The sequence below is a fragment of the Lampris incognitus genome, chromosome 6, assembly GCF_029633865.1.
Source record: "Lampris incognitus isolate fLamInc1 chromosome 6, fLamInc1.hap2, whole genome shotgun sequence".
Classification (NCBI taxonomy): Eukaryota; Metazoa; Chordata; class Actinopteri; order Lampriformes; family Lampridae; genus Lampris; species Lampris incognitus.
The window spans coordinates 67061795-67085179 of NC_079216.1; the positions used below are offsets into that span (position 1 = coordinate 67061795).

A 23385-nucleotide genomic window follows, 5' to 3' on the forward strand; every position below is an offset into this window, starting at 1 on the left:
AAAACAAACAAGGCCTTCTCGTCCAACGATTTGAGTGACAGGCAGTGGCAGCTGGTGCTAAAAATTTTGGAGGGGGGGGGGCGCAATTTACTTTGGTGCAGCACACCTGACAGCTGCTTTAATGTCCACACAGTCACAGAGTTATTAAGAAGGACAATGTAGCCTATAGATTTTATCAGGGGTCGTAGACGGTGGATGATTGATAGTTGAGACGAGGTGTGGTGGTGGGTGTGAACATGATTGACAGCCACAAAGAATTTACCAATCACATTAGATCAGAAAACATTAAAACAATACCAATTCACTGCCAATAAAAGTGGGGTGTTTGGGGCAGCACAGAACTGCGCCCCCTGGAAAATCTGAAGAAACCAATCAGACAGCAGCCTCAGGTCACCTGCTCGCCACAAGTTTGAGAGCTTACATAAGGTATGGTTTGGCCGGCGCCCCTCACCCAGGAAGTATATGTATTCAGACAGGAAGTATATGTATTCAGACAGAAACCAACCAAATACCATTTGAACCAGTATTTAATGCTGCTGACAGGCGCTCACAGACTGAAAACACTTTTATTTCATCATTATTTGCATTATACAACTAAATTATAGTTAACATGTTTAAGCAGATTTTCATCTCTTGATATTTGAAGGGGGCGGTGCCCCAGCGCCCTGTACTGGCCAGCTGCCACTGGTGACAGGTAATCCACGGCAAGACAGTAGAACAGGTTAAAAACTTCAGATATCTCGGACTCACTTTAGACGGTAAACTTAGTGTTGATCAACACGTCACTGACGTCCATAAACGATCCCAGCAGAGACTCCACGTCGTCTGCAAACTCAGAGCACTTTCTGTTGCCCCCACCTCCTGTTGATACTTTACAAAAGCTTTAATCCAACCCATCCTTCTATACTGTTCTTCCTGTTTCATGCTGACCATCCATTCATCCATTATCCGAACCGCTTATCCTGCTCTCAGGGTCGCGGGGATGCTGGAGCCTATCCCAGCAGTCATTGGGCAGCAGGCAGGGAGACACCCTGGACAGGCCACCAGACCATCACTGACCGAGACACACACACACACACACACACACACACACACACACACACATTCACACCTAGGGACAATTTAGTACGGCTGATCCACCTGACCTACATGTCTTTGGACTGTGGGAGGAAACCAGAGCCCCCAGAGGAAACCCACGCAGACATGGGGAGAACATGCAAACTCCACACAGGATGACCCGGGATGACCCCCCAAGGTTTCGCCTACCCTCGGGGCTCGAACCCGGGACCTTCTTGCTGTGAGGCGACCGCGCTAACCACTGCGCCACCGTGCCGCTGCACAGAATAATAAAATCAAAATAAATGCTGATACTGACCATCTCCAGCAAAAACAAACGTACCAGGATCACACATGCTGCCTCCAAGATCATCCACCCCTCTACACACAACCTCTCTGAGATGAACGACAGAGCCATCACACGCCTTGCATGCACAATAGTGAACGACACCGATCACCTCCTTAATTCATACTTCACACTACTGCCGTCAGGCTGCAGATGCAGAACTCTGAGCTCGCTTTGGCAGAAGTTTTGTCCCCTCCGCCATAGCAGCACTAAAACAAACTACCTCGCTGACCTAGCATAGAGCCAGACTTATCTGAGTGTGAGTGACCGTTGTGTGTTTACGTATCTGTATGTATATCTGTACGTGGTGGGGGGGTTGTCTGTATGTTACTGTGTGTGTTCTGGCTGTGAAAACAAATTTCCTGCAGGACAATAAATACTATATCTATAGCGACCTATTTACAGGATGCATCATTTATTATAGTCTCTTGTGTCTGCATACAAATTGCATTAGTGAATTATAAGCATGTTTATTTTGAATTTATAAGAGAAGCATGTGACAAATTAGTGACTGGTCCACATTTAGGAAATCATGGAACTTCATTGGTATGGATTTAACACAAATTAGGCCCTGATATAATTTATATATATAGTATGCCCGGCTTTTGGGGGAGGATAGGCCTCTAATGGTTCCTCAACACCCTCTGACAGGGTGTTGAGGAACCATAGTGTGAAAAAATTGCCCATCTTCAGATAATTAATTGCCCTAATGCACCATTGATAAGAAAAATGGTGGTGTCCATGCATGGAATGTTTGTAGAATTTTTGATTTCCTACGTTAATGCACTTATTGTAAGTCGCTTTGGATAAAAGCATCGGCTAAGTGACTGTAATGTAAATGTAATGTAAACGATTAACTGGGGTGTACATGGACAAAAATAGATTGAAGAGGGACTAATTAGATTAGAAGTCCATCTACCACATGTTGGATCTATCAAGAGGATTGCAGCATAGATTAAGGGGGGGGTCATATTGTCTGCTTTATAATCATGATAATCACCACCATCAGCAGACATTAATAAGTCATTAGCATCACTGTGAGGGCCTTCAAATTCAGATTGGCTCAAATTCTGGTTGTCTGATCTTCAGTTTTGCCATTGCTTAGGTTCATTGGATGGAGGTCATCTCCTTCTAGAATAGGTCTGAACTGCTTGTAAAGGCTGCAGCAAAGCAGGTGTGTAAAAGACTACTATTGGGATTTGAAAGCAGCATGGTGGTGCACTGGTTAGCGCAGTTGCCTCACAGCAAGAAGGTCCTGGGTTTGAGCCCCGGGGTAGTCCAACATTTGGGGTCGTCCCGGGTCGTTCTCTGTGTGGAGTTTGCATGTTCTCCCCGTGTCTGCGTGGGTTTCCTCCCCCAGACAGCATCCGGATGTGGGCCACTTCAGGCGGTGATGCGGCACTGATGGTCTTCTTCTGGCCCCGACAAAATGGATGTGAGCCTGAAGTGGCCCACATGTATCATAGCAAATATGCCAAATCACATGGGGGCCTTTTTTGGCAAAGATGCGGTGCTCTGGGCAACATGTGATCTGGATGTGACCCTGAAGTGGCCCGTGTGGTAAATGGTGAATATGGCCCAAATATCACGAGACAAATATGGCCACCTTTGGCGAATATGTGGCACATGCAGCATTGCTATGGCTTGGTTCTGGCCCAGATCTGGCAAACAGGGGTGGACCACCCAAGTGCCATCATTCTACGCGGTATGTGGGCCGGACGAAGGTGTCGGGTGTGGGACGGGTCCGGGCCCCAGCAGTTTTGCTATCTGCGCTGGGTGCTCTGGTTTCCTCCCACAGTCCAAAGACATGTAGGTCAGGTGAAGCGGCCGTACTGAATTGTCCCTAGGTGTGAATGTGTGTGTGTGTGTGTGTGTGTGTGTGTGTGTGTGTGTGTGTGTGTGTGTGTGTGTGTCGGCCTATCCCAGCAGCCATTGCTACCCAATGACTGCTGGGATAGGCTGCAGCATCCCCACAACCCCAGAGCAGGATACGTGGTTTGGATAATGGATGGATGGGATTTGAAAGTCAAGACAGTATAACCTGAAACACAGGGGTTACAGGCAATGTCACACAACTGAGAAAAGTCCACAAAAATGTCATTATAAATGTTTTGTCTCCCCTCCTTTTGGTTCCTCTCTCTTCCTTTCACCTCCAATAGACCCCTTTTCTGGTTTTTGTGATTACAAAGACATGCCACAAATGACTTTTTCCACAGGCAGTGTGCGCTGTGTTCATTTCCCAGGATCTCGTTCTTTCCCTTTGTACCAGCGGCAGCTGGTCAGTACAGGGCGCTGGGGCGCTGCCCCCTTCAAATATCCATCCATTATCCAAATCGCTTATCCTGCTCTCAGGGTCACGGGGATGCCGGAGCCTATCCCAGCAGTCATTGGGTGGCAGAAGGGGAGACACCCTGGACAGGCCGCCTGGACAGGCCGCCTGGACAGGCCGCCTGGACAGGCCGCCTGGACAGGCCGCCTGGACAGGCCGCCTGGACAGGCCGCCTGGACAGGCCGCCTGGACAGGCCGCCTGGACAGGCCGCCTGGACAGGCCGTCACAGTCCCTTCAGACATCAAGAGATGAAAATCTACTTAAACATGTTAAATATAATTTAGTTGTATGATGCAAATAATGATGAAATAAAAGTGTTGTCAGTCTGGGAGCGCCTGTCAGCAGCATTAAATATTGGTTCAAATGGTATTTGGTTGATTTCTGTCTGAATACATATACTTCCTGTCTGAATACATATACTTCCTGGGTGAGGGGCGCCGGCCAAACCATACCTTATGTAAGCCCTCAAACTTGTGGTGAGCAGGTGACCTGAAGCTGCTGTCTGATTGGTTTCTTCACATTTTCCAGGGGGCGCCACAGACACTCCCGCTTTTATTGGCCGCGAATTGGTATTGTTTTAATGGTTATTGATCTAATGTGATTGGACAATTCTCGTGGCTGTCAATCAAGTTCACACCCACCACCACGCCTCGTCTCAACTGTCAATCATCCACCATCTACGAACCCTGATAAAATCTATAGGCTACATGGTCCTTGTTAATAGCTGTGACTGTGTGGACACTAAAGCAGCTGTCAGGTGTGCTGCACCAAGGTACATTGTGCCCCCCCCATCATTTTTTTAGCACCAGCCGCCACTGCTTTGTACTGCAGCAAGGGCTTACTCGCATGGTCAGAGAGCTGCACGAGTACATGAGGTTACAGGCTAACTATGCATGGTGTCCGGTTACAAACACAAGTGTACAGAGAGAGAGAACGAGAGAGAGAGAGAGTGCATGTATGTGTATTGGGGGAGGGGGGGCGGTTTGGGAAGCATGGGGAGGGAAAGCTCTGGTCTCAGTACCTGAAGAAAGCCTGGTCTGCACACAAACCCGAGTTCAGCAGAAGTGCATCGCCTCTGTGACAGAAGCTGCAGCCTTCGCCCGTCCTGAGCTGATTACACAAACCCCACTTAGAAAAAGGTACAGTGACTTTACATGTATGATATAAATTCTGTGTATACTCTATTATCTGCATTTTCTGATGCCGTTGTTTTGTGCTGATGGGAAGGCTGCTCTGAATTAAGAGCTTGGTGAACATCACCTGGTAAACATGGATATATGACAATTTTTGAATAAGAATGGAGGGTTAATGGCATTCTGTTGCAATGTGGCTTGTGTGTCGGTTGATTATTACCAGTTAAGATTTATTCACGGGATGGTAACAAGCAACGGCAGAGAACTGATGAATGCTAATTTGTATAACTTTAAATGTTTTGTAAAATGCATTACACTGGGACTCTCCCGTGCATGTTTCCCAGAGGTTGCCTGTCTGTTTATAACATTATTTTACCACGTAAGTGACTCTGTTCCCTGCTATGTGGGCTGGCCTCTGTTTATATTTTTGAGTCCATCTTGAGGCTGGTGCACATGCTCAGCCGGTGCCCTGCTATATCTGGTGGCTGAACTTTGTCCCACTTGGTGTCCGTCCAGTCATATGACATGGAAAAAGTAATCCAAGCTTGACTCGTCTCTCGGGCTGTAACCTGGACCATTTTGTGACCCACAAATATTCCGTTTTGACACATTAAGAAGGTCACCTTCTCCATGTGGCTGAGCGATTCATCTACTCCCACTGTCAGTGAAAGAAATCTTTATTATATTCATAAAATACAGACGCGCCCTTATCCCACTGTGGATAAATAGGGGAGTCCAACAGTTTGGTTCTTCTGTTGACAAAATATCAGTCATGAGAAAGACCAGTTAAAGCCCACATTTCCTTTTGAACTCTATGACAATGCCGTAAGGCACAATAGATGCTGGTACAAATGAATCTGTAGGGAAGCAGCCGGCTCATAGTAGAGCCGAGGTTACTGGTGCAGGGACACAACACTGGTAAGCTCTGCTGGTTTACTGATCAACATCGAGCATGGCCCTCGATGCTGAGGGGGAAGCTTTTCTCTGATCTGTGAGCATGCTTGAGGAAGGAATCCTACAACTGGATGCCATTTTATTTTTGATGCTGTAGCTCTCTTGTGCAATGGAAGGATGAGTTCCATCCAGCCATTATCCAAGCCACTAATCCCAATTCAGGTCACAGGATGCTGGAGCCTAACCCAGAAGTCATAGGGTGGCAGGCGGGGAGACACCCTGGACAGGCCGTCAGTCCATCACAGGGCCCACACACACACACACACACACACACTTTCACACCTACGGACAATTTTAGTATGGCCGATTCACCTGGCCCATATGTCTTTGGACTGTGGGAGGAAACCGGCGCACCCACAGGAAACCCACGTGCACGGTCACCTCACAGCAAGAAGGTCCGCCCTGAGTTGATGTTGGGAAATGACAAAAGAGGGACATTGACTCAGGTTGAATCTGGTTGTTAGCATAGAAGCATGGGACAAAGTTGAATATAGATTCCCTTCTGACCTGCATATTCAGAATAAGACTAATGTGGATGAATTAAGTTATTAGGGGCAGCACTGTGGCCCAGTGGTTAGGACTGTTGCCTCACAGCAAGAAGGTCCTGGGTTTGAACCCCAGCCCGTCCCAGGTCCTCTCTGTATGGAGTTTGCATCTTCTCCCCGTGTCTGCGTGGGTTTCCTCCGGCTGCTCCGGGTTCCTCCCACTATCAAAAAGACAAGCATGTTAGGGTTAATACTCCTGCCTGTGCCCCTGAGCAAGGCAATGGAAAGAAGAAGTGGTGGTCCCCAGGCGCTGCAGCTGCCCACTGCGCCTGTACAATAGGACGGGTTCCATGCAGAGAACACATTCATTGTAACCAAACAACTGTACAGTGGCAAAATAAAGTGGCTTTCCAAGACATCAGCAGTTGAAATTCAGCTGCATGCAGGAGGTAGATGGTTGTATTTGCCTGGTGAAAATGTCTTTGCCTTCCATTTTAGGCCCTTTCAGAGATGGCTGAGGCACATCAAGCTGTGGGGTTTCAGTTCACCGTTCGCCCGGATAGTTTGGATGTTAAACTGAGTCAGGAGGTCATCAAAAACATCTACCTATCAGGGCTAACGGCGTGGAAAAAGAAAGCTATAAAATTCAAGGTACAGCATCTACGGCTTGTTTCCACGCCTCACCCTGCAGGGTTTATCAGTGTGAAGGCACTTGATCGCTGCAGAGTCAGAACCAGCCGACATGTGAACATCTGCATTCTTCATCCGGCATTAACATTGCTAAGCGTTACGCAGAGATTATCTGTATTATTACTGTGATTCAACATTAATGACAAGTGATTTAGACCTGTGTGCAGGGTGACGGTGTTTTGCCTTTATCGTCCTCAGAACGGCGTGTTGGCTGGCGTCTACCCTGCCAGTCCTTCTAGTTGGCTGATAGTTGTGATCGCCATAATGAGCACCTTGTATATCCGCATAGACCCCTCTTTAGGAATGATGGACAGCATGAAGGAAAATTTACCATGGAGGTCAGGACATCTCAAGAACCATCATTATTACTATTATTCATAGCTAGTACTTGTAGTAGTAGTAGTAGTAGTAGTAGTGAATACAGTTATTCTGCATCTGTTATTTTGCTTTTGCCTTCCACCGTTTGAAAGACATTATAACCAGGCCTGCGTCGTGCCCTTCCTGAACAGAGACGGCATGTCGGTGCAGACTCGGGCAGTGCTGAGCGCCATCTTGTTCGCCACCGGGCTGTGGCTGTTCCTCATCTACCTCCTGAGATACACCCTCAAAGCCCTGCTCTCCTACCACAGCTGGATCTTTGAGTCCCATGGGAAGATGAGTCCATCCACTAAAGTGTGGCTGGTGCGTCCATCCACCTGTCTGTTTCTGTGTTCGTCTGTATGTCTGTCTCTATCTATCTATCTGTCTATCTATCCATCAGTATGCAAATTATCCATCTGGGAACCAATAGACAGTGTCCCTAAGTGTGTGTGTGTGTGTGTGTGTGTGTGTGTGTGTGTGTGTGTGTGTGTGTGTGTGTGTGTGTGTGTGTGTGTGTGTGTTAACAGGTGAATCTCTTGATGGCTTTTGTTTACTAGTTTTCATTGCCATTTGTTTGTTTGTTTATGTGTTTGTGTGTTTGTTTGTGTGTAGAGCCTGGTGAAGATGTTTTCCAGCCGCAGACCGCTCCTCTACAGCTTCCAAGCTTCTCTACCAAGGCTGCCTGTGCCCAGTGTGGATGAAACCATCCGTAGGGTGAGGTTGGAGTGTGTGTGTGTGTGTGTGTGTGTGTCTGTCAGTGGGGGGGGGGGGGTTGCTAGCCAGTGCTTTAGCATAGGGTTTACTAGACATTTCAACAGATGCTTCATGACTGTAACTACAACACACCTTGTTGCAATAAACCCAGTTATTTTTTAATTTGACCTGCTGACGGTCACAGCCGGCATATTACAAGTCACATTTTGTTTTGTTTCGATAAGATTTCACACACATGATAAAGTAAAAGCTTTTATTAAGGTGTAATTTGAGAAGCCACTTTTACCTTGAAATCCTGCAGGATATCTAATCTGTCATTTCCCTCGAGGGGCAGGAGTTGACAGATTAATTTGAAGGGCAGGAGTTGACAGATTAATTTGAAGGGCAGGAGTTACAGATTAACTGGAAGGGCAGGAGTTGACAGATTAATTTGAAGGGCAGGAGTTACAGATTAACTGGAAGGGCAGGAGTTGACAGATTAATTTGAAGAGCAGGAGTTGACAGATTAACGTTCTTGGAGAGTCAATAAAGAAAGTTTACAAACTTGCACCAGAGGGACCACAAGCAAAATATGCAATAGTGGTTAAATCTGAAATACATCCCATGTGCCACCACCGGTTTGTGTCACAATTAGTGCATTATTCACAAAACACACAATTATATGCCATGGGAGTTTATAATTCTAATGAATCAGTTGTCTTCTCAGCACAACATCAGTCCTGTGTCCTGACCCCTGTCTGTCCCTACAGTACCTCGAGTCCGTCCGTCCTTTACTTGACAGTGAGCAGTACAATCAAATGGAAACCTTGGCCAATGACTTTAAAGACTCTGAAGCCCCCCAACTCCAAAGATACCTCATTCTCAAGTCTTGGTGGACCACGAATTACGTAAGTGGTTTTTAAAGGAGTGTAAAGTGAAGGGAGGACCGGGGAAATGACTGAATCTGCACAGGATTTTTCTTCATGGTCAAGTCAAAGAGCGCAAAAACAATATTTTATTTATTTATTTATTTTTGGGACCCCCCCCCCTTATATCCCCAATTATACTTGGCCAATTACCCCACTCTTCCGAGCCATCCTGGCCGCTGCTCCACCCCCTCTGCTGATCCGGGGAGGGCTGCAGACTACCACATGCCTCCTCCCATACATGTGGAGTCACCAGCCGCTTCTTTTCACCTGACAGTGAGGAGTTTCACCAGGGGGACGTAGCGTGTGGGAGGATCACGCTATTCCCCCCAGTTCCCCCTCCCCCCTGAACAGGCACCCCGACCGACCAGAGGAGGCGCTAGTGCAGCGACCATGACACACACCCACATCTGGCTTCCCACCTGCAGACATGGCCAATTGTGTCTGTAAGGACATCCGATCAAGCCGGAGGTAACACAGGGATTTGAACCAGCAATCCCCATGTTGGTAGGCTACGGAATAGACCGCTACCCAGACAGCATCCGGATGTGGGCCACTTCAGGCAGTGATGCGGCACTGGTGGTCTTCTTCTGGCCCTGACAAAATGGATGTGAGCCTGAAGTGGCCCACATGTATCATAGCAAATATGGCCCAAATATGCCAAATCACATGTGGGCCTTTTTTGGCAAAGATGCGGTGCTCTGGGCAACATGTGGTCTGGATGTGAGCCTGAAGTGGCCCGTGTGGTAAATGGTGAATATGACCCAAATATCACAAAACTAATATGGGCCACCTTTTGCAAATATGTGGCACATGCGGCATTGCTATGGCTTGGTTCTGGCCCAGATCTGGCAAACAGGAGCGGACCGCCCAAGTGCCATCATTCCACGTTGTATGTGGGCCGGATGAAGTGTCGGATGTGGGACGGGTCCGGGCCACAGCAGTTTTGCTATCTGGGTATGCTACCCGGACGTCCTCGCCCAAAAACAAGATTAAATAAGAAAAGGACCTTGGCAAGACATATGCATCAAAAAAAACAAAAAAGAAGTAAGCGATGACTGCAGCTTAAACAAAGAAGTGAGCGTAGTAAGGAACGGATGGTTCGGCCCAAATTGGGATAGAGCACCAAATTTTGAGAAAATGTGGAGGATGGGGTTGGGATACTGTGACGTGGGATGAGAAAAGGTGTTTTTGCTTATTTCTGCTGCTCGTCTCTACCCCCCCCCCCAGTGTTAACATGAACTATGTTGTGTGACCGACCCTAGGTGAGTGACTGGTGGGAGGAGTACATCTACCTCAGAAGCAGAAGCCCGATAATGGTCAACAGTAACTTCTACGTCATGGTAAGAAACATCATCACTTCCTCTGCTCTCTTTAAACCCCAAGGTCCCCAAATGTGTTCATGCCGTGACCCACCCGTCCAGACATATCCTGGCCCAAGACCCTCCGAGTATTTGTGCACTAAGCAATACACTCTCATGACCTGTCAAAAATCAAGATAATCATGCACATCTTTCCAATCAATACAGTTCATCGATGCAGTATCGTCTTATGTTTTTAGTCCTCAGACATGTTCTGCTGTATAGTCCAGACAAACAGACCAGGCCTTCTGGACGTTACACATGATTCAAGTGATATTTTGGAATGCAATTAAATATTCGCATCGTTTGCATTCTTTATTATTTATTGTATTTGATCACAAAAATAGAAAATATATGTGCATTGGTTTCTTTTTAAATTCCCCCCTCTTTTTCTCCCCAGTTTTACTTAGCCGATAGTTTACCTCCCATTATTGTTACTGTCTACTTTTTCTTTTTACAGTGTGGCCCCAGGGCTGTGTAACGTAATGAGTAAGAATGGATGCATCTTTAACACCCTCTGCAACTTTTGGTCATTCTTGTAATATATAGTTAATATGTAGTTCATCTATAGTTCATATATAGTTCATATGTTGTTCATATATAGTTCATATATAGTCCATATGTAGTTAATATATAGTTAATATGTGGTTAATATATAGTTAATATGTGGTTAATATGTAGTTAATATATAGTTAATATGTAGTTAATATAAAGTTACATGTAGTTAATCTATCGTGGGTTCAAGGTGGAGGTGGGATTACATCAAGGATCGGCTCTGAGCCCTTTCTTGTTTGCAGTGGTGATGGACAGGTTGACGGACAAGATCAGGCAGGAGTCTCTGTGGACGATGATGTTCACGGATGACATTGTGATCTGTAGCAAGAATAGGGTGCAGGTTGAGGAGAGCCTGGAGAGGTGGAGGTATGCACTGGAGAGAAGAGGAATGAAAATCAGTAGGAGCAAGATGGAATACGTATGCGTGAATGAGAGGGAGGACAGTGGAATGGTGAGGATGCAAGGAGTGGAGGTGATGAAGGCGTATGAGTTTAAATACTTGGGGTCAACTGTCCAAAGTAACGGGGAGTGCAGAAGAGAGGTAATTGGGTTCCATTACAGACACTCACGCTGTAATAACTAAAAACTGACAAGACACAAGATAAGAAAAACAGAGACAAATAGAGATAAAAGATAAAATAAGAAATAGAAATAAGAACAAAATATATCAACAAGCGTGGTGCACATAACAACACCCTATCTATACTGCACTAGCGCAGCACACAACAACAGCACAAACAAAACCTGACAGGGTAACACAAGTGGGAGGGCAGACCAGTGACCATGAACTCCGAGTGTGTGACCCTCTGAGGGAGGAGCTGTACAGTCTGATGGCCACAGGCAGGAATGAGCTCCTGTGGCGCCCCCTGTGGTGCTTTTCAGCAGAATGAGTCCATCACTAAAAGTACTCCTGGGCCCACCAGCACATCATGGAGTGGGTGGGAGACATTATCCATGATGGCACATAACTTCAACAGCATCCTCCTCTCAGAAACCGCCGCCAGAGAGTCCAGCTCCGCCCCCACAACGTCACCGGCCTTGCGGATCAGTTTACTGAGCCTGTTTGCATCTGCTGCCCTCAACCTGCTGCCCCGACACACAACAGCAAACAGGAGAGCACTGCCACCACAGACCCACACCACACCCTGAGCACCGTCTGGCAGATGTTGAAGGACCTCAGCCTCCTCAAAAAGTACAGGCGGCTCTGTCCCTTCCTGTAGGGGGCATTGGTGTTCTTAGCCCGGTCCAGTTTATTGTCTGTATACTTTGAGATATATATATATATATATATATATATATATATATATATATATATATATATATATATATACACACACACACACACACACACACACACACATATGTATGTATGTATGTATGTATGTATGTATGTATTATGTATGTATATTTAGTCTATATAGTTTGAAAACCACTGCAGTCTAAACCATTACAGAAATCAATAGTGTGGTCTCTTTTGTGGTTGCATCAGTCACACTGAACTTATGCAATAGAGGATTGAAAAACCGTTCACCACAGTTAACATTTAACTACTGGTAAGAGACGCCACATGATGTGGTATCTCTTTTATGAGGAGTGCTCAGCAAACAGTCCTTCGACACACACCTAAAATGCAATTTTCAAAGTGTAATATATCTTTGGTCCTTACTGTTATGTTTACATTATGTTCTATAAAAGACCTTGTAAGACTGAACACAGCTTGGCAACGTGTTCAGCTGAGAGTCTGACCCAGACAGCATCCGGATGTGGGCCACTTCAGGCAGCACTGATGGTCTTCTTCTGGCCCTGACATAATGGATGTGAGCCTGAAGTGGCCCACATGTATAACAGCAAATATGGCCCAAATATGCCAAATCACATGTGGGCCTTTTTTGGCAAAGATGCGGTGCTCTGGGCAACATGTGGTCTGGATGTGACCCTGAAGTGGCCCGTGTGGTAAATGGTGAATATGGCCCAAATATCACAACACAAATATGGCCACCTTTGGCAAATATGTGGCACATGCAGCATTGCTATGGCTTGGTTCTGGCCCAGATCTGGCAAACAGGAGCGGACCGCCCAAGTGCCATCATTCCTCGTGGTATGTGGGCCGGATGAAGGGACGGGTGTGGGACGGGTCCGGGCCACAGCAGTTTTGCTGTCTGGGCCCGGTTTATTTACCTAAAGCAAGAATCAAAACTTTTCTTTGCTATTTCGATTTTAGTATTAAATAAGTCTGATACTGTGAAGTGATTTTAGTGTGTGTGTGTGTGTGTGTGTGTGTGTGTGTGTGTGTGTGAAGGACCTCTTGTATGTAACGCCAACACACAGACAGGCTGCACGTGCAGGAAACGTGGTTCACGCCATGCTGCAGTACAGACGCAAGCTGGAACGTGGAGAGCATGCCCCGGTAACTCCCCCCGCCTCTGCTCCTCCCTCATCTCCAAATCCAACCCCACCCCCCCACCCCACCCCCTTTACACACACACACACACACACCTGCTGGCCTCTGTCTGTCGGTCGTCTGATGTTTTTGACTTGTTCCGTGTGTTGTGATTTCATCTCTATCCCATTTCCGTCGGCCGTGTCTTCAGCGTGTGGATGATTTCACTCTCTTCCTCAGTTAAGGGCTTTAGGGATTGTCCCCATGTGCTCCAGTCAGATGGAGAGGATGTTTAACAGCACCCGCATCCCTGGGGTGGAGACAGGTAAACAAACACCTGTACAGACCCATATAGGTTAACAACTAATCAGGCCGGGGTGTTTGGGTGGCGTGGCGGTCTATTCTGTTGCCTACCAACACGGGGATCGCCGGTTCGAATCCCCGCATTACCTCCGGCTTGGTCGGGCGTCCCTACAGACACAATTGGCTGTGTCTGCAGGTGGGAAGCCAGATGTGGGTGTGTGTCCTGGTCGCCGCACTAGCGCCTCCTCTGGTCAGTTGGGGCGCCTGTTCAGGGGGGAGGGGGAACTGGGGGGAATAGCGTGATCCTCCCACACGCTACGTCCCCCTGGTGAAACTCCTCACTGTCAGGTGAAAAGAAGCGGCTGGTGACTCCACATGTATGGGAGGAGGCATGTGGTAGTCTGCAGCCCTCCTGGATCAGCAGAGGGGGTGGAGCAGAGACCGGGATGGCTCAGAAGAGTGGGGTAATTGGCCAGATACAATTGCCCCCCCCCAAAAAAAAAAAGTAGTAAGGCCAAAGTGTGCAAGCATGTGAGTGCAGGTGTGGTTGTGTACTTCTGGGTGGTAATAGTATCAGTATCAGTATCACATTCATCAACATACTTTCCCCCCCCCTATGTTGTTAACCATCTGCCCTTTTCCCCTCAGATATTGTGCAACACCTGACTGACCGTAAGCACTTGGTGGTCTATCACAGGGGACGCTTCTTCCAGGTGTGGCTGTACACTGGGGGGCGCCACCTCTTACCTAGCGAGCTGGAAACACAATTTCAGAGCATCCTCAACGATGCTACACAACCGCAGCCTGGAGAGCTCAAACTCGCTGCCCTGACTGCAGGAAACAGGTGATGCACAGAAATCACACGCACGCACATGCATGCACGCGCACACACAGCAAGAAGGTCCTGGGTTCAAACCCCCGGGTTGTCCAACCTTGGGGGTCATCCCAGGTCGTCCCCTGTGTGGAGTTTGCATGTTCTCCCCGTGTCTGCGGTGGGTTTTCTCCGGGTGCTCCGGTTTCCTCACCATCAAAAAGACATGCATGTTAGGGTTAATACTGCTGTCTGTGCCCCTGAGCAAGGCATGGCGAGACGACCTGGAGTTGGTTACATGCAGAGCAGAATTTCCCCACGGGGATCAGTAGAGTATATCAAGAAACAAAAAGGAAAGGGGAAAATGGAAGTTGTTGGCCTCTCTCCCTCTAGAGTTCCTTGGGCCCGGGCCCGTGCGAAGTTTTTCAGCCAAGGAGTAAACAAGGCCTCTCTGGATGCCGTCGAGTCAGCCGCTTTCTTCCTGACGTTGGACGATGAGGCGCAGGGTTATAACCCCGCAAAGACGGCTTCACTTGACAGCTATGCCAAGTCTCTGCTGCACGGCAAATGTTTTGACAGGTAGGCAGAGGAGTCCGGTGATGGACTCGCCTGTTTAGCCTGGAATAAGGCAACGGTGTTGGTGTCGCCTTTCAGCTGTAACCCTCTCTTCTGCCCCTTCAGGTGGTTTGACAAGTCGTTCAATTTGATCTCTTACACAAATGGAAAAATGGGTGTGAACGCCGAGCATTCCTGGGCCGATGCACCGATCATAGGACATATGTGGGAGGTAGGCAGGAATATGTAGACCTTCACTCAGTACAGTCACACTCGAGTCGTTCCTCCGACAGCCTTTCTCAGCATCTCCTCCGCCTGTGTTTATGTAGTTTGCCCTGGCAACAGACTGCTTCCATCTCGGCTACACAGAGGAGGGACACTGTAGGGGGGACGTCAACAAGGGCCTGCCCCCTCCCACTAGACTGCAGTGGCAGATTCCAGAAGAAGTAAGATCTAACCTCAAGTGTTGCCGTTTAGTTGTTTTCTTTAATCCCAGAGTTAATCATGCTTTGGTTTAACACTAGATCGACGGGGATTTCACCCCTACCTGAAACGACCACCGGTTTTTAAACTCTACATTCTGTCAAGATAAATACCCAGCTGAGATATTAACACATTACATGTGTTAGTACGTCTGTTATGAAACTAGCTGACACCAACATTAACTTTTTAACAACTTTAATACTATTTTCAAACAATTTAAAATGGCCGCTGTCCAACGCCTGTAAATACTGCAACGCCTCGCTGGTAGTGATGGTGCGTCTGTAGTGGTGCCTGTAACCAGACATGCTGGACATAATCAAACATCAAGCGTAGACTATTTCTCTGCACTGGAGGGCGCTAGTGTGCTTCTAGGACAGAGCAACGAACTTCACGAAGGAAATGACGCCACCATCACACGTCATAAATACTGACTTGACGCACACCATCACGCGCACATTACGAGGCTGTCATGTTGCCCGTCCACGGCCGTTTCAGGTAGATCTTATCGTCACTTTGTTTTGTGCTATTGATCTAAAACTCATTTTAATGCTAATATATGTGATTTTAGGAGAATTCAGGGAGCGGCAGGTCTGTACCTTTTTCCCCCACAAAGTTATTAAACTTTGAGAATCCAAAAACGGTCCTGATGACGGTCTCGGTCGTTCTTCAGCCAGCCATGTGGGATTTCTGCAAGTGACTCATCGAGATTCCCGTGTCTCCCGTCTCTTAGTGTCGAGACGTCATTGAGCGTTCATACCTGACCGCCAAGCAGATAGCGGATGACGTGGACTTCAATGGATGTCTCTTTGCCGAGTTCGGGAAAGGCCTGATTAAGAAGTGCAAGACCAGCCCTGATGCGTTTATTCAGCTGGCCCTGCAGCTGGCGCAGTTCCGGGTAGAGCTCCCATCGACCACAGTCCCAGCAGCCATTACTCACACTATTGCTCACTGTTGTCTGTACGGCACCGGTCCCTTCCCGTCCTGTGGTAACTGAACGGGTGTGAATTCATCTGCACTGCAGGACCAGGGGGTGTTCTGTCTGACCTACGAGTCCTCCATGACCCGGATGTTCAAGGAGGGTCGCACAGAGACGGTGCGCTCCTGCACCTCCGAGGCCGTTGCTTTTGTTCGAGCCATGGAAGACAAGACAGCAACGGTAAGCAACACAAACAAAACACACACACACACACACACACACACACATATTTGTTTTTCTACACTTGTGAGGACCCTCATTGACCACAGTCATTCCAGAGCCCCTAACCTTAATCATTAGGGCTACATGCCTGACCTCGACCTTAACCTATTTCTAATTCTCCCCCCCCCCCTTTTTTCTCCCCAATTGTACCCGGCCAATTACCCCACTCTTCCGAGCCGTCCCGCTCTCTGCTCCACCCCCTTTGCCGATCCGGGGAGGGCTGAAAACTACCACATGCCTCCTCCCATACATGTGGAGTCACCAGCCGCTTTTCACCTGACAGTGAGGAGTTTCACCAGGGGGACATAGCACATGGGAGGATCACGCTATTCCCCCCCCAGTTTCCCCTCCCCCCTGAACAGGCACCCTGACCGACCAGAGGAGGCGCTAGTGCAGCGGCCAGGACACACACCCACATCCGGCTTCCCACCTGCAGACACAACCAATTGTGTCTGTAGGGATACCTGACCAAGCTGGAGGTAACACGGGGATTCGAACTGGTGATCCCCATTTTGGTAGACAATGGAATAGACTGCCACGCCACCCGGACGCCCCTAATACTAATTCTGACCTCAACCCTAAACCTGAGTGCTAACTCTAAATTAGACCCTTGGAGAAGCGAGGGCCAAAGTGTCCTCACTCTTCTGGCTGAAAACTCAAATTGGTCCTCACAAGTATAGCTGAACAAGAACACACCCCGTCCACACGCTGGGAAGAAGCTGCATGTTTCATTATCGGTGAAATGGTAATTCACAACCCTTGTAACGGAGATTCCCTCAGCTGTCAACCTCACACAAACCGTTTGTCTTAGTGTGAGAGCAGCACCAAGACCATGTCATGGTCCGCTTAGTGTCCCTCCCCAGCCTCCGCCGTTTGCTGTTAAATGTGAAATGGACCGTGTTTTACGTGGTACTTTTCTAGCTGCAGCAGCAGTGCCTCATATTCACCCACACTCATACACAGCTCATAGGGGTGCCTTGCTCAAGGACACTTCGGCATGAGGGGCCCAAGATCGAACCAGCAACCTCCCACTTATCAGACAAGCGGTTCTACCTCCTGAGCCACTGGCTCAGATTGTTTAAGAAGTGAATCGTCTCCAACCATGGATCACTTCTTAAACTGTGTTAAATCCCAGTAGGATGCTACTGCCAAACACAGAGGTGTAGGATACTACTGCCAAACAGAGAGGCGTAGGATACTACTGCCAAACAGAGAGGCGTAGGATACTACTGCCAAACAGAGAGGCGTAGGATACTACTGCCAAACAGAGAGGCGTAGGATGCTACTGCCAAACAGAGAGGCGTAGGATACTACTGCCAAACAGAGAGGCGTAGGATACTACTGCCAAACAGAGGCGTAGGATACTGCTGCCAAACAGAGGCGTAGGATACTACTGCCAAACAGAGGGGCGTAGGATACTGCTGCCAAACAGAGGCGTAGGATACTGCTGCCAAACAGAGGCGTAGGATACTGCTGCCAGACAGAGAGGCGTAGGATACTACTGTCAAACAGAGGCGTAGGATACTGCTGCCAAACAGAGGCGTAGGATACTGCTGCCAAACAGAGGCGTAGGATACTGCTGTCAAACAGAGGCGTAGGATACTGCTGCCAAACAGAGACGTAGGATACTGCTGCCAAACAGAGGCGTAGGATACTGCTGCCAAACAGAGACGTAGGATACTACTGCCAAACAGAGGCGTAGGATACTGCTACCAGACAGAGGCGTAGGATACTGCCGCCAGACAGAGGCGTAGGATACTGCCGCCAAACAGAGGCGTAGGATACTACTGCCAAACAGAGGCGTAGGATACTGCTGCCAAACAGAGACGTAGGATACTACTGCCAAACAGAGGCGTAGGATACTGCTACCAGACAGAGGCGTAGGATACTGCCGCCAGACAGAGGCGTAGGATACTGCTGCCAAACAGAGGCGTAGGATACTACTGCCAAACAGAGGCGTAGGATACTGCTGCCAAACAGAGGCGTAGGATACTACTGCCAAACAGAGGCGTAGGATACTGCTGCCAAACAGAGACGTAGGATACTACTGCCAAACAGAGGCGTAGGATACTGCTGCCAAACAGAGACGTAGGATACTACTGCCAAACAGAGGCGTAGGATACTGCTGCCAAACAGAGGGGCGTAGGATACTGCTGCCAAACAGAGGCGTAGGATACTACTGCCAAACAGAGGCGTAGGATACTACTGCCAAACAGAGGCGTAGGATACTGCTGCCAAACAGAGGCGTAGGATACTGCTGCCAAACAGAGGCGTAGGATACTGCTGCCAAACAGAGGCGTAGGATACTGCTGCCAAACAGAGGGGCGTAGGATACTGCTGCCAAACAGAGGCGTAGGATACTGCTGCCAAACAGAGGCGTAGGATACTGCTGCCAGACAGAGAGGCGTAGGATACTACTGTCAAACGGAGGCGTAGGATACTGCTGCCAAACAGGCGTAGGATACTGCTGCCAAACAGAGGCGTAGGATACTGCTGCCAAACAGAGGCGTAGGATACTGCTACCAGACAGAGGCGTAGGATACTGCTGCCAAACAGAGACGTAGGATACTGCTACCAGACAGAGAGGCGTAGGATACTGCTGCCAAACAGGCGTAGGATACTGCTGCCAAACAGAGGCGTAGGATACTGCTGCCAAACAGAGGCGTAGGATACTGCTGCCAAACAGAGACGTAGGATACTGCTGCCAAACAGAGGCGTAGGATACTGCTACCAGATAGAGGCGTAGGATACTACTGCCAAACAGAGGCGTAGGATACTCCTGCCAGACAGAGAGGCGTAGGATACTACTACCAATCAGAGAGGCGTGCTTTAAATCCCGTAGTCAGGAGAAACGTCTACTGTCCTGCACACTGATCAGACTGAACATGTGTGATGTCGAACATGAGGCTGCCGGCTCAACAGGTTCTGTTAGCACAAGCGGATCACAAACAAGACAGGGTCACACAGGATCGAGTGACCGAGAGTTGTCCACTCGTCTCTCTGCTTTCACAAAGGACTCTGAACCCAGTGCTGCTTTTTGGCACCGATGATCCATCCGCCCTGACCGGAGCGAGTACATTTGATCCAGACCTTACGCAACGTCTACATAATACGCGTTGAAGGTAGGGAATAAGTGTTTCTAATCTGTCTGTTGTCTCCGCGGATCAGAACGCCCAGAGACTGGCCCTGTTTCGGAACGCGGCAGACAAACATCAGAACATGTACCGCCTGGCGATGACCGGATCTGGTATTGACCGCCACCTCTTCTGTCTCTACATCATGTCCAAATACCTGGGCGTCGACTCACCATTCCTTAAGCGGGTCAGTGACCCGATCTCGCAAAGTTTCTCCCCTGTTTTTGTGTCTCACCTTTATCCCTGCAGCTGGTTTTCGCCATTTCTCATCTGCCCTTTGCCACATGCGCCGCTCTACATTTTCTTTCGTTGCTTTTAGGTCCTCTCCGAGCCCTGGAAGCTGTCTACGAGTCAGACTCCGCAGCAGCAGCTCAACCTAGTTGACATCAACAAGTTTTCAAAATATGTGGGTGCTGGTGGAGGATTTGGCCCAGTGAGTTTACCCCTTCCAGCTCATTCGGGAGTAGATGCATGTAAAACACATGACTGGTGCCCAGTCTCTGTCCTTTTCATATTTTGTACAATGAATTGCAACAATAATGTCTCTCTTCTGCCCCCAGGTGGCTGATGATGGTTACGGCGTGTCTTACATCATTGTCGGAGAGAACCTCATCACATTCCACATCTCCAGCAAGTTTTCCAGTCCTGAGACAGTAAGACCACCAAATGAGATGCATGTTTATGTGCCATGTGGTTTTTTTTAATCCTGTCTTTAAATATTTAGCAGTATTTTAAATATTTACACTGTGTCGTTGTGGATTTAGAGAAAGCATGTGACAGGGTGCCGAGAAAGGAGGTGTGGTATTGTATGAGGAAGTCGGGAGTTGCAGAGAAGTATGTAGGAGTGGTGCAGGATATGTATGAGGGAAGTGTGACAGTGGTGAGGTGTGCGGTTGGAATGACAGATGGGTTTAAGGTGGAGGTGGGATTACATCAAGGATCGGCTCTGAGCCCTTTCTTGTTTGCAATGGTGATGGACAGGTTGACGGACGAGATCAGGCAGGAGTCTCCATGGACGATGATGTTCGCGGATGACATTGTGATCTGTAGTGAGAGTAGCGTGCAGGTGGAGGAGAGCCTGGAGAGGTGGAGGTATGCACTGGAGAGAAGAGGAATGAAAGTCAGTAGGAGCAAGACGGAATACCTATGCATGAATGAGAGGGAGGACAGTGGAACGGTCAGGATGCAAGGAGTAGAGGTGATGAAGGTGTATGAGTTTAAATACTTGGGGTCAACTGTCCAAAGTAACGGGGAGTGCAGAAGAGAGGTGAAGAAGAGAGTGCAGGCAGGGTGGAGTGGGTGGAGAAGAGTGTCAGGAGTGATGTGTGACAGAAGGGTACCAGCAAGAGTTAAAGGGAAGGTTTACAAGATGGTAGTGAGACCAGCTATGTTGTGTGGTTTGGAGACAGTGGCACTGATGAAAAGACAGGAGGTGGAGCTGGAGGTGGCAGAGATGAAGATGATAAGATTTTCATTGGGAGTGATGAAGAAGGACAGGATTAGGAAAGAGTATGTTAGAGGGACAGCTCAGGTTGGACGGTTTGGAGACAAAGCAAGGGAGACAAGATGGAGATGTTTTGGACATGTGTGGAGGAGAGATGCTGGGTATACTGGGAGAAGGATGCTGAATATGGAGCTGCCAGGGAAGAGGAGAAGAGGAAGGCCAAAGAGGAGGTTTATGGATGTGGTGAGGGAGGACATGCAGGTGGCTGGTGTGACAGAGGAAGATGCAGAGGACAGGAAGAGATGGAAACGGATGATCCGCTGTGGCGCCCCCTAACGGGAGCAGCTGAACATACTAGTAGTATAAACATTTAGCAGCCTGTCTCTCTCTGACTCGCTCCTTGTCCTCTTCCCTTATTCTTCTCACCTTTTGCGTGCAGAACTCAGTCCGCTTCAGTCAGAACATCCAGAAGGCCATGCTGGACATCCAAGCCCTTTTTAAACCTGAAAATGACAGGAAGGAGGAACAGAGGAAGCGGACGTGGCTGGAGAATGGGAAGAAGGACGAATAACACATTCTGCAGGGTGGAGGCCCTGGTGTGTATCATGCTGGGTCTATGCACATTTCATTGTTATATAGCATCATGCTACCCCCCCCCAGTGACTTCCTAGCTTCTTTGCTGAGATTGTTGGTTTGGACCAGCACGTTTCTTGATGGGCCACAAGAAAATCACACTCCTGGTTGTCGTCACACTGTTAGTTGGACGACTTTATTTATCCCTTGTATACCTCTGAAATATGTCAACTATTGATTATGTCGTTAGAGGTGATGGACTTTTTTTTGATTATGGACTTGAGTTTTGATTATGCAAAGTGCAGATAAAGACCTTCTCGGGTCCTTGTTGACATACGTATGTACATATGTAAACTTGTAAATATGTGTGACTCGTTCATTGTGTATATGTATGGAAGCTGGATGTCTTTGTAAAATGTCAGTATTTATTTGCTGATTATGTGTAAATGTTCCTTCACTTTTTGATCCTGCAGCACTTCGGGAAGATTCCTTACCCAGTACAGCGCTCCTCTTGGCAGGCTTTTCTTTTAAAATTGCAGTGGTAGTGGGCGTCCGGGTAGTGTAGCGGCCTGTTCTGTTGCCTACCAACATGGGGATCGCCAGTTCGAATCCCTGTGTTACCTCCGGCTTGGTCAGGCATCCCATCCATCCATCTATCCGTTATCCAAGCCGCTTATCCCAATTACATATGTGAGGATGCTGCCTATCCCAGCATCCCTACAGACACCATTGGCCGTGTCTGTGGGTGGGAAGCCGGATGTGGGTATGTGTCCTGGTCGCTGCACTAGCGCCTCCTCTGGTCGGTTGGGGCACTTGTGCGGGCGGGGCAGGGGGAGGAGGGGCAACTGGGGGGAATAGCGTGATCCTCCCATACGCTACGTCCCCCTGGTGAAACTCCTCACTGTCAGGTGGAAAGAAGCGGCTGGTGACTCCACGTGTATGGGAGGAGGCATGTGGTAGTCTGCAGCCCTTCCTGGGTCGGCAGAGGGGGTGGAGCAGAGACCAGGGCGGCTCGGAAGAGCGGGGTAATTGGCCGGATAGAACTGGGGAGAAAAAGGGGGGAAATGTAAAAAAAAAAAAGTTTTTTGCAGTGGTAGTGCGCTAATAAACCTCTGATGTACAGTACTTGGTAGTCTGGTAGGTGTTCACACACACACACACACACACACACACAATCTCCATCCACTGTACGAGATTTCTGAGAGATAGTTTTATTTCAGATGAGGAGGAGGGTGTACAAGCTTGTTTTTATTGTCCATCTGGACGTTTACAAAGGCTTATCCAGTGATACCTGGGCAGCTGAAACCCCCCTCACATCGGGATGAACAGGATTTGCAGGGGCTCTTATTATCAGCGGGGGGGGGTCCATAACAGCAGGTCTGATAGATCTAAGAGTGTCCTCTGGCAGGCGTAGGTGAGCAGATCCCAGCAAACTACGAGAGGATCAGCAATACTCACAAGTACTGGTTGGGTATGAAACCAGAGATTTTACTTACTCTAACGATTCCATTGTGCCAAACTGCAAACTCCAGAGATGATTCTTCTCCAAATGTCCTGATGAAAGATGCAATAAAGGGATTTTTCTCCATAGGGGCAAAAAGACACCCTGGTCCTG

At 48.4% G+C, this 23385-nt stretch overlaps 1 protein-coding gene across 1 annotated transcript; it reads left to right on the top strand.

The window, feature by feature from the left end:
- The first annotated feature begins 6814 nt into the window (after positions 1-6814).
- cpt1b (carnitine palmitoyltransferase 1B (muscle)) lies at positions 6815-21950 on the top strand. The gene is made up of 18 exons (XM_056282581.1): positions 6815-6955; positions 7193-7332; positions 7504-7675; positions 7967-8068; positions 8818-8955; positions 10239-10316; positions 13189-13296; positions 13510-13594; positions 14221-14416; positions 14777-14962; positions 15065-15170; positions 15268-15384; positions 16152-16316; positions 16443-16577; positions 19788-19940; positions 20073-20186; positions 20314-20406; positions 21637-21950. Exons 1-18 carry the CDS (start codon positions 6815-6817, stop codon positions 21766-21768), a joined length of 2361 nt encoding a protein of 786 aa, XP_056138556.1. The 3' UTR covers positions 21769-21950.
- The last annotated feature ends 1435 nt before the right edge of the window (positions 21951-23385 follow it).